At 35.4% G+C, this 11,127-nt stretch overlaps 1 protein-coding gene across 2 annotated transcripts; it reads right to left on the bottom strand.

Moving 5' to 3' along the window:
- Positions 1–1,807: 1,807 nt before the first annotated feature.
- LOC113707382 (uncharacterized) lies at positions 1,808–7,912 on the bottom strand. Of its 2 annotated transcripts, none has more exons than XM_072063422.1 (7): positions 7,485–7,912; positions 6,522–6,726; positions 5,577–5,778; positions 5,005–5,208; positions 3,442–3,536; positions 3,008–3,158; positions 1,808–2,407 (listed from the first exon to the last, which is right to left on the bottom strand). In XM_072063422.1, exons 1-7 carry the CDS (start codon positions 7,726–7,728, stop codon positions 1,949–1,951), a joined length of 1,560 nt encoding a protein of 519 aa, XP_071919523.1. In that variant the 5' UTR covers positions 7,729–7,912; the 3' UTR covers positions 1,808–1,948. The 2 variants fall into 2 exon arrangements, with proteins under 2 accessions (XP_071919523.1, XP_027085486.1); XM_027229685.2 differs by having other exon boundaries at positions 3,008–3,172; positions 3,442–3,595; positions 5,015–5,208; positions 7,485–7,910.
- Between the last annotated feature and the right edge of the window lie 3,215 nt (positions 7,913–11,127).

Below are 11,127 nucleotides of genomic sequence, written 5' to 3'. Positions count from 1 at the left end.
ATGGAGGGAAAGAAAGGAGGAAGGAGAGGGGAGAAGAAAGAAGAGGGAGGGAGGAAACAAGGAGAGAGAATGGGAATAGTGGTGATGGCATGCGATAAGTAGTGGTGTATGGTGAGTGGAAGAAGAAAGTAGAGATCGAGATTTTTTGTTAATTTTTTTGTTATTTTTGTTAGGTGTATTAAGGTGTTGTTGCGGTGCTTTTAGATGTGTTGCTGTAATATTATATTTTAAAAATTAGTGTATCAAAAATAGGCAATTTGAACAGATCCAAATAGTTTAGTTGGATGATACCATTTGAAAGAAAAATGATGTAAGGTGTGATAACATTTTAAAAATAAGAGAAGATAAATACTTTTACTAGGACAAGATCGTTTGCACTGTGAAAATCAATCATGATTAAGGTGTGGCAAGAAGAAAAATAGGTTAGGCGGTACAGGAGGAGAGAGTGTAAGTGAGAGGTTTTGAATTCGAAACCTTCTATCGAGACCTTCCACTTATACTAAAAAAAACTTTAAAAAAAGGGTTAATTACAATTAATTCCCTTAAGGTATACCTCATTTCTCACTTTACCCCCTAACTTTTAATTTTACTCACTTAACCCCCTAGGACAAATTTACGCTTCCATTATTTTTGACTTTTCATTTATCTTTTTTCCTCTCTTTTATTTCTTTTTCTCTTTCTTCTCTCTTTCGTTCTTGCCAATAGAAAACTCCATCTCAACGAAAATTTTTATTTTGAGCTTGTAATTGCACTTCTAGGTGAAGGTTTAAAAGACATCAAAAACTAATTTTGATTTTTTGTATGATGCCACGTGTCACAAATTTCAATTGATGATTATTAATCAGGTTACAATTTCATCTTATGATATTTTCTTGAGAAAAAAATGAGAAACTAGAAAGGAAAGAGGAAAAATCAAAATTAAAAGAATTGAAAGGCTAAAAAAATTGTATTATAGGAAAGTGATTTAAATATTTTTTAATCATTTAAGAAGAAAATAGATTTCTGTAATTTCTCTTTTTTAATTTCAATAATTAAGATGAAGATTTTTATGGGAAAGAAGAAGAATTAAAGAAAGAAAAAAGAGGCAAAGAAAATAAAAGAGCACAATAGGGGAAAGGAAAAAAAATAAAAGAGAAAACTAAGAGTTTAGAATAAGAGAGGGATAATTTTGTCCAATGAGGGACAAAGTGAAACAAAAAAATGGTTAGGCGGTAAAATGAAAAATGAGATATACTTTAAAGGGATTAATTGTGATTAATGATTACAGTATGCTGATTACACGTCTGGAGTGGAGATTTGACTCCTAAAAAATTGGACTAAACTTTCACTTGGATAAGGGTTGCCGATGGTTGGGCTTAAATTAAAGCCCAACTAAAACTAGGCTTGGGGCTATTGAGGTTCAATTGGACTAATGCCCCACCCAATTAACAAACCTCTCATACAAAAAACTTGTATGTTAGAGTTAAGAATTCATGGAATAATTCTATATTAGTGAACAATAACTTTATTTTCCTTAAAAAAAATAATTTTATTTCAATTCACTAACTCTTTAATTATCAAACTATATAACTTTTATTTAGTTTACTATATGCTTGTATAATTATTACAAAAGACTTATTTCGTAAACGTATGTTTGTTGCAGAAAAATTAAGGTTGGCCCAATGTCAGCCCAATATCAATATAACAAATGGAACGAAATTCCATTTATGGGCTGCGCTCCGGCCAGCAAGTAATATTTATTTCGAGATTTATTATTCTGGCCTGGCAGAAGAAAATTTTCATGAACGATGATGCTTATTCACAAGGCTTTGCTGGAAAGGTAAGATTTATTTTACTTTCAAAACATGATGGATGAATAAAAGACATTCTGGAAGTTCACTCAGAAAAAAAAAAATTATCAAAAACCTCTAATCCGATTGACAACCATTTCACCTACACGAAACATATTTCAACTTTGACATGAATGTCCTTCTTCCATTGATTCTACAGGTATCACATAAGGTGAATTCCAATCAGCTTCAAAAATTTCTTGAAGCTGTGAAACAATGGCACCATTGTATGTTCCAAAGCTGATACCTGCTGTGGTATAAAAGTAGTCCCATGCCAGATTACTAGTGCTAATATGGGCTCGTACATCACTAACTGCATATTTTCCGTGGTTGACTCTTGTATATCCTGGATATAGATTTCCTGTGGCAGTACCCTTAGTCATGGCTGGTCCAGTTAAATTGTATCCCGGTACAATGTAGTATTTGATCTCGATTTTGCCGGAACATTTGTTGTACTTGGAAGAAGAGCATAGATTGTTGGAATACAAGAGAGACTTCAAGTATTGATCTGTGTTATTGATAAAATGAGCCCAGTATGCCACCAGTATCTTCACCTTTGCATGCTTGGAAAAGACTATCTACAATTGGCAGATGCAAAAGTACAATTGGCAGATGCAAAAGTTAGATCGAATAAGATGATGATCAACAGAATCTTTAAACATTTTCAGTCACTTCAAACAATTGAAACAGTCAGGAAGCACTTCAAAATTCTAATATCCATATGTATGAATATGAGATAGTTTTGAGTTTTATGTCCTCTGCAAGAAAGATACAAGCAATGCAAGCTTCGATTTACCCAAAATGAAGTTGAAAAGCTCTGTTTTATTTTTTTTTTTTTTGGGGGGGGGGGGGGGGGGGGGGGGCTGGTTATGGGTTGAGACTTTTATATTAAAATAGCATTTCTCGTCTTTCCTCATTTATTTTCTTACATTGAGGGACTGGAGAGTGGGGAGGAAGACAAGCATCTGTAGGTGTTGAATGGGCAATAAAATCAGAGAAACAATACTGACTCTGAAATGGAGAAGCCACAAAGATGCCATGCCAGGAAAAGAGGACGGTTAAATGGAATAAGGAAGTACTGAATGTGTTCAAAACTTGGCCAAAAATGTCCAATCATAAATGGATAAAGAGGAAAGGATGTTGACTAGTGATGTTTTGGCGAAAACTAACAAAATCACCTCAGATATAGCTGAAGAAAGCGATGCCCAGTAAACTTTGTTTGTCGTGTACTGTGATTGACCAAGCCAGTCCATGGTACTAATTCTAATGGTTGACCCCTTTCGTACTGATTTAATAGTATCCACCCAAGCCTGTTCATCTGTCTGGTACCTGCCAAATGATAGCTGCAATTAAGATGAAACATCAGTATCATGAGAACAATGGCTCTGTCATTGTTCTTATCCACAACATTTCATAAAACACTAGCAAACGTGAAGTAAACTGACGAGCTGTTAGACGTTACTGTGTTTGCCAAACACTTTTTTTTAAGTATCTTATTACCAAATTTTGGAAATAAGGGGTACCATGTACCTCAGATCATAAAGCTCTTACTTTTATGCTCCATTGTGCACTAAATATATCTTCTACTATAGAGTTTTACAGCAAGACAAACCTCTGGAGGTGCAAAGGATAGATAACTGGATTCAGTCTGCAATGTCGAACCATTGTATCCGGGTGTTTCAATTGGTATATGGAACATAGAAGGGTCTGACAGCATAGGATAACCAATTACATGGGGAATCTCCACAATATCATAAAGAGGTGTTCTGTCAAGGCATCAAGTAGAAGTCTTTATAACATCCAAAAATGAGTACAGTACAGAAGTAACTAGTGTGTCTAAAAATTAACTTAATGAGGTATATGATAAACCATAAACTGAGCTCACATAACAATTAAAGAGTTGGCAAAGAACAGACATGAGGCAACATCATAATAAACTCTTCATTAAGAAATCTCGCCAAAGTTGCAGGACTTGGGTACACCTACTACGGAAATACATGTACTCTAAAGTTAAACAAGATCTAGCAGGGATCACGGTGCCACAGCTACACTAAGATCAATTATGCATGGGCAGCTCGTATACTATTGTAAGCTGTTGAGGTCCCTATAGCTTACGAGTTAGCGAAAATTATCTTTCAATTGTCTCATTTTTCAGATGCCTTAAGTGTTTGAATTTCCTTATTCTCGTCTTAAGTTCCTTATTCTTAGCATATGTCTCTGTGAAAACGTCAGTAGTTTTTGTAGTCTGTGCTTCCTTATAGTGAAAGTACAGAAAATATGACTTTAGAAAAGCAAAATGATGGAAGAAAAATATTGAATGTAGAGCGACTATACTATCCAGGCCATTAACTGATGCTGCAAATAAAAGTTATAGCCATTCTGTTTTTAGGTTCAAGATTTTTAGACCCAGCAATGCAGGGTTCTAGTGTCTCAAGTTTCCATTTTTGCAAATATATGAATCAAGTCACAAGTAATTGAATGTTTCATTCTTCTGGAAGAAGCTTGGATTGGAAACTTTTTTTTTTTTGGAGCATTGGATTAAAACTATTAACTTTTACTTTAAGATACAACTCCCATCATCCTAGTTCCAGGTTGAATTTATAGCCCAAACTGATTCAAGAATATCATCTAGCTAAATCAAAATAAGCCATTATCCTTAAAGGTGGATCATATATTTAGAGAGACAGCCACAAGCTTGAGACAGGGGGTAGCAATGATGTGCTACAGTATAACTGTAATTTTCACCATAAAATTGTTGCATGAACTTGGTACTTGAAGCACTGAGATAGGAGAATGTCAACTTGAAAATGCTTTCCTACAGCTTACTATGCAAAAATGGAAGGATAATATACCGAGGTTAAGAGGTTATATCTGACATGACACATTAGAACCAAAAAAAAAAAAAGTACAAAGTACTAATTCATTTCTGATAGATATGTACCTATAATCATGTGAATTGTAACTAAATAATTTTAGGGTTTATATACTTCATGTAGCTAACCTACTCCACCATCTATTTCAGAATAAATGTACAGTTTTCACCAAATGTATTGAATCATATTGAAAATTGTCTTTGAAGCCAATATAGGGGCTCCTTCCACATCCTAACAAGAAGATAGATTAATCCAGTAGACACAAACAATGAAAAACAGACAATAACAGTATAATTATATACCTGAACATACCTGCATCTTACTTTTGGATGAAGAAAATGTGACCAACAAGGAAACTTTCTTCTAACTTGCCATTGCTTGTCCCACGCTACTTTTGTATATGATGAAACATTAAGATGGGCAAGCTTCCATAGGTTGGCAAAGTAGGTACTAACTTTTCTTGCTATTGCTGGACAACCAACAAGATATATTCCAAGTTCCTTCACCTAAAAAAAAATTGGAAAGCCAGGTTATTTGATTGTCAACCAAGATGGACAATAAATGCCAGATGTGTGCATGATGCAGAGCTACAAGAAAAGAATAAAGATGCATTTGCAAGTGTATATAAATAAAGAATAATGTAAGTTTCGTGACTCTTTAATAGAACTAGCTTATATATATGAAGAAAAAAAGATAGAAGTAATAGAAAAAAAGTAGAGGCCAGTTGTCTGATGGACAAAATTTTCACAATAATTGGATACATGTATGAAGACATACTTACCCTCTTGATTGCAATTGCAGATATTAATGCTCATGGAATACCAAAAACAGTTATCGTTTTCCTTTATTCAGTAATTATTGTGTTCCCTAGTACCTGAGTGAGAGATTTCCAGTCATTGTTTGCAGATCCGATATATACATCTTGACCATCAGATATCCAAACCTTTGTATGGACTACGCCTGATCCCCACCAATCACGCAGCAACAATGTGACGCTTTTCACATTCGGCCTTCCTGATGCAAGATTGGATGGTTCGTCGGTGTAATCAGGATAAACTCCAGAGTGCTGCAAAAGTCTGAAAGATCATCAACTTCAAATGTGTCTAAAGCTTGGAGACTTAAAGGTTCAATGGAGAAAAATGATCACTGGTTCCCTTTGTATAAATGCACACAAATATCAACTCAAAGTCCCCCAACAGCAAAAGGATAAGGTAGTATTTCGATTCAATAATTCCAGCAGCAGAGAAATAGAATACCTATCACAGAAGCTCATCATTCTGACCCACCAAGCATAACGAATAGAGAAGTTATTAATACCATTTTAAGTAGAGCAATTTACTTAATCAGGAAGGAAAGCTATTAAAACAGGAAGTAAACGGTAAAACTTATTCTGATTGCAAAATAGAGCAATTTACTTAATCAGGGAGGAAAGCTATTCAAACAGGAAGTAAACGGCAAAACTTATTCTGATTGCAAAATTGACCCATCGAATTCTTAGCTCAATAAAGAACGGAAGCCCTGCAAACTCACAGAAGATCTAGATTTTATTCTCCTTCATTTGTACTACATATATATTTTGTTTCCAGCAGGTTCATGGTAGCATGCAAGATAATTTAAAATTTTAATACATGGTAACACTAACAGAAAATTTCCAAAGCAACAATGAAAAGTGCAATATTTTTGTGACATCCCAGCCAATAATTATGCTCTGAAGTATTCATTTTGGTACAGAATGTATCAGATAACAAACTTGAGTCGTGCTACAACTGCATTGAGTAGTATTTTCAGACATCTATGCTTAAAAATAAAATGAAATGACCTGATCTTTATATTGCGGTTTGCTGCATTTTCTAGTTCTCTATAAACTTCAAAGCCTTCATTAGCTCCAAATTTTTGCATCTCTTCTTTTGAATATCCATAATCTCCTGAACGTGGATCATTGGGCTGTGCTACCAATTGCCAGTACTGTGCAATTATGTCGAGGGTCTCAGAAGAGTTGCCGGCCAACCATCGAAGTACATCAGCTGATAACGACAAAGACAAGAAAGTAAAAACAGGAAATAAGTATTTGCAACATCAGAGAAAAATGAAAAGAGAATTTAAGACTGAGGGGGAGAAGAAAAAAATTATGTTTCAATTCCAAAAGGAATCCTTTAAGATCTGCTGGGCCTCCATTTAGCACCCCACTTTTCTCAGAGACACAATCTTCTAGCTCATTAGGTTCTTTTTCAGAATGATGTGATAAGGATCCCATCAAGGGTAATGCAATCTAGTTCTCTTTGGTAGATGAGTTGAGATACGAAATTACCTAATGGAACAACTCATATGAACTTATTTCCGATGGTACAGACCTTATGATGATTCTATCTGTTGGCAATAGGACGCATAAGTACGTCTCTAGTTAGCATTATTGATGCAATTTCCACCCAAAAAAAGGGCAAATAAGGCAATAGATTTGGCCTAGCATTTTAGCAGCTATTTGCATTCAACCAAAAAGAAGCCGATTCTCGAAACAAAGACATAGATAGCTAAAACCCTTTTCAGAAAAAAGGAAAATTAACAGTTCACGCGACAAAATAATTTTAAAAAATGAAATTTCAACACAAATTTATTAATAGCAAAAATCCATTCAAAAAAAAATAAACAAGAAATGTTCAACAGCAAAAAGCCAATTCAGAAACAAAAATACCTAAAAGCTTAAACAAGAAAAGAAGTGAAATTTCAACCAGAAAAAGAAAAAACAGAGAAAGCATAATATGCAGGGAAGTTTAAGACATTTCACCAGAGGAGAGGACGCCGGGGACGCGAGGGAGGTGAGGCATATCGGTGGGAATTGATTGAACCAACCACGCTTTACATTGTTCATTTTCTTCTTCATCAGCATCGCCGGCTGGGAAACGAGAGTCGTAGGAATGGGCTCCAACGATTTTGTTGGGACAGCTCAAACAACTGTTGATGATAATCGCTAAAAAGAGGATAAAAAGAAGAAAAAGCGTGATGGGCTGTGTTGATTTCTTCCTCATCATTGGTTCTTTACTTCTTTTCTGGCTTTCTATGATTGCTTGATTGATTCTTGATATGTAGTGACTAGTGAGTACTAAATACAGTGCTTGAGTAGTAAATTAAATTACAGCTGAAATTGCCATGGAATAGCTGAAAAAGATGCCATTTCCTGGTGGGATATTCATTGACTATTCAGTAGTCTGGCTTGTGCATGTCGGAATATCTAGTTTTTTATAGGGATAATTTCAGAAACCTCCCCTGAGGTTTCTGACAATTTCACTGAGCTCTCCTGTGATTTAAAAAATTATACTTATCTCCCTTGAGCTAATTTCTTAGAATATTTGCCTAAAAAAAAAAAACAACCACCAAATGCACCTCTGACATGGGGTGTTTCTCATTCTATAGCTGCCGTGCTGACTCAGCACGGCAGCATAAAATGTCTGCACGGGTGGCACCAAGTGTCAGTTGCGGACGTACCCAGTCAGCACGTCCGCAACTGACACAAGCAAACTGCCACGACCCTGTACGTCAGTTGCGGACGTGCTGACTAGGCACGTCCGCGGCCGACAATAAATTGTGGCAGTCTGTTGTGTCAGTCGTGGACGTGCTGACTGGGCACGTCCGCAGCCGACACAAATTAGTGATGTTTCAGTCGCGAACGTGCCCAGTCAACACGTCCGTGTCTGACATTTGCAAAAAAAAAATAGTTTGAGGAAAAAATTTTGAAAGAAAATACAAAAGAGGGGGCGGCTAAGGTTTTGAGAAGTAGAGTGGCACCGAAAAAAAGAAGAAAAAGGAGGGAGTTTTCGTCTGAGAAACAAAGGGAAAGAAGAAAAAAAAACACAGAAAAGCAAAAGAAAAGCCACGGGAGGCTAAAAAGAAAAAGGCAAGAGGCGGCTAGAGGGCATAAAAAAAAGGAAATAGCAAGTTATGAAGAAAAACAGAGGAGAGCTTCGTGAGGCAAGGGGCTGCGGCAAAAGGAAAAAAAAGAGTACAAATGCAAGAGAGGTCTGGGAGCTTTGGGGAGCTTGGTGAGAAGAAAGAAACAGAGGAAGAAAAATAGATGGGAGCTATGGCAGCTAGGGTTTTAGATGGGAAAAGAAAAAAAAGACAGCGGCTAAAGGGGGGAGAGGTTTTCGTCTGAGGGGGAAAAAGGAAAGACAGAGGGAGGCAAAAAACAGAGGACAAAAGGGGGTGGCGGACTAGGATTAGCAAGAGGAAAAACTATCGAGCAAGCCAACGGAAAAGAGAGGGAGCTTCGGCTGGGGCTTGGGGGGTAGCGAAGGAAAGAAACAAAAAGAAAAAGAACAACGCCGCCAGAGGAGAAGGAGAGGACAAGCGAGGGTGTGACGGCGGAGAGATGTTTTTGGAGGAGAGATAGGAGGGAGAGAGCTTGGTCTGATGAAAAAGAAAAGAAACGAACAAGAAAACAGAGCAAAGGAAAATAGGGACGGATGAAGAAAACAAACTAAGGAGCAAGAAAACAGCAAAAACAGCAAGGAAAAGAGAGGAGGATCTGGGGTTTTCGTGGGAGAAAGGAAGCAAAGGAGAAAAGCTTGGAGAGGTTTTGAATGCCTGTCTGCAGCCGTGCTGACTGGGCACGGCCGCGGACAGGCATTGGCCTTTTTTGACCGTGCTGACTTTTTCACAAAAAAAAAACCAAATTTATTATGCGTCCGTGCTGAGTCAGCACGGCACGTATAAATTGAGAAACCTCCCATGTCATAGGTATATTTGGCGGATTATTATTATTATTTACCTATAATCTAAGGAATTAGCCCTTGATTTGATAGTTTTAGTAATAAAATTTTAAAATAATATTGACTTGGTCAATTTTTTAAATAAATACCAAAAAAAGCCCTTATGTAATGAGTTTTACTTTATTTTCCTATACAATTATAAGATTATCTAGTATAATTATAAGGAAAAGGTTTCAAATTTTCATATCCATACCTACTATTTGATAAACAACTATAATAATAATTTTATCATTATGATAGGTTACTTTTGATGGTACTTTATTATGAATTTAGATTTATAAGATAGAAAAGAAAATATTGAAATAATTCATTTAGAGTTTATGAATTTTTCGAGTAGTGGAATTATCATAATTTAGTAATGATTTTGGGTCATTTTTTGATTTATTATTAATTTTAGTACCAAAAAATAGAAAACAAAGATCAGCAAAAATATTAGATTACATATAAAATTAACTCATCAAAAAAATTACTAATTCGACATTTGGTTACAATAGAAACTAGAAACAATAAGAAGGAATGAGAAAAAAAAGGAAAAAGAATGAAAAAATAATTTAAAACTCATTCTAAATACAAGGATACCAAATAAGGGAATTTTATTAAAATATTTAAGGGTAAAATTATCATTTTAAATAATAAGGGAGGTTTGTGCAATTTTTCAAACCTCAAGGGAATTCAGTAGAATTGTCAGAAAACTCAAGGGAGGTTTTTTAAATTATCCCTTTTTTATATTCAACGGATTGGCCTGGTTTGACTTTGAACCCCAACAGGTGTGATGGTCCTTGTGGATCCTGCTCAAGAAACTTTTTTTTTTCTTTTATTGGTTAATTAGAGAATATCAACCTATTTCCTGATCTAATACATTCTTGATAGAACCATAAATTGGATTTTTTTTTAATGTAAGGTACAGTAAGAAGCAAAAATGAAATAACTTTCAATTAAATCAATAATGCGTCGGTTTGGGCAAAAAAAATATACACTTAAAGGCATGCTTTTATCCACAAATTACGAATCTTGTTTTATTTTTGTGGAGGTCGTATTTGTACTTGCATTCTGTACATATGAAATCGCAAGTTTATTCCAAAATCATTAGTTTTATTGAGGAAATATTAGTCTTTTGCTAGTAAAATGTGTGTCTAAAACTATGCAGTAAGACTCAAATTTGGATTTGCTAAGTTGATTGCATCACATTAGGAAAAAGTTAGATTTGCTAAATTGATTGCATCAAATTAGGAAAAAGTTATCAAGTCTAAAGGTCTGGTTTGATCCAATTGAAGAAAGAGGGGGGCAAAGTGACAATCATGTACTTTTTGAAGGCTCATTTTGTAATTAACCCCCTTCTGTTTTCTTTGGAGTATCTACTATAGGAGGATTTATGTGAGCACTGAGCATTTGAAGGAAAATCATAGGTACGTATTAGGTTTTGTAAAACTTTCTAAATTTTATATTATGAACAACACTTTAAACAATGTAGAATAATTGTTCTCATGGTATCATAGATGCTATTAATGCCATAATGAAGTATAATGGCCGTTCTGGATAATTTGCAAGTAATATTGGTCAAGCTGCTTACCTAGGGGCTGAGCTTTGAGCTTTCTGGTTAGGGCTTCAAGCTCTGGAGATTTGGGGTGTGGGATCAACTCTGTTTACCATGCTAACAGCTAA

This window comes from Coffea arabica, chromosome 8c, assembly GCF_036785885.1.
Source record: "Coffea arabica cultivar ET-39 chromosome 8c, Coffea Arabica ET-39 HiFi, whole genome shotgun sequence".
NCBI classification, from domain to species: Eukaryota; Viridiplantae; Streptophyta; class Magnoliopsida; order Gentianales; family Rubiaceae; genus Coffea; species Coffea arabica.
This window is presented reverse-complemented; position numbering and strand designations above follow the sequence as displayed.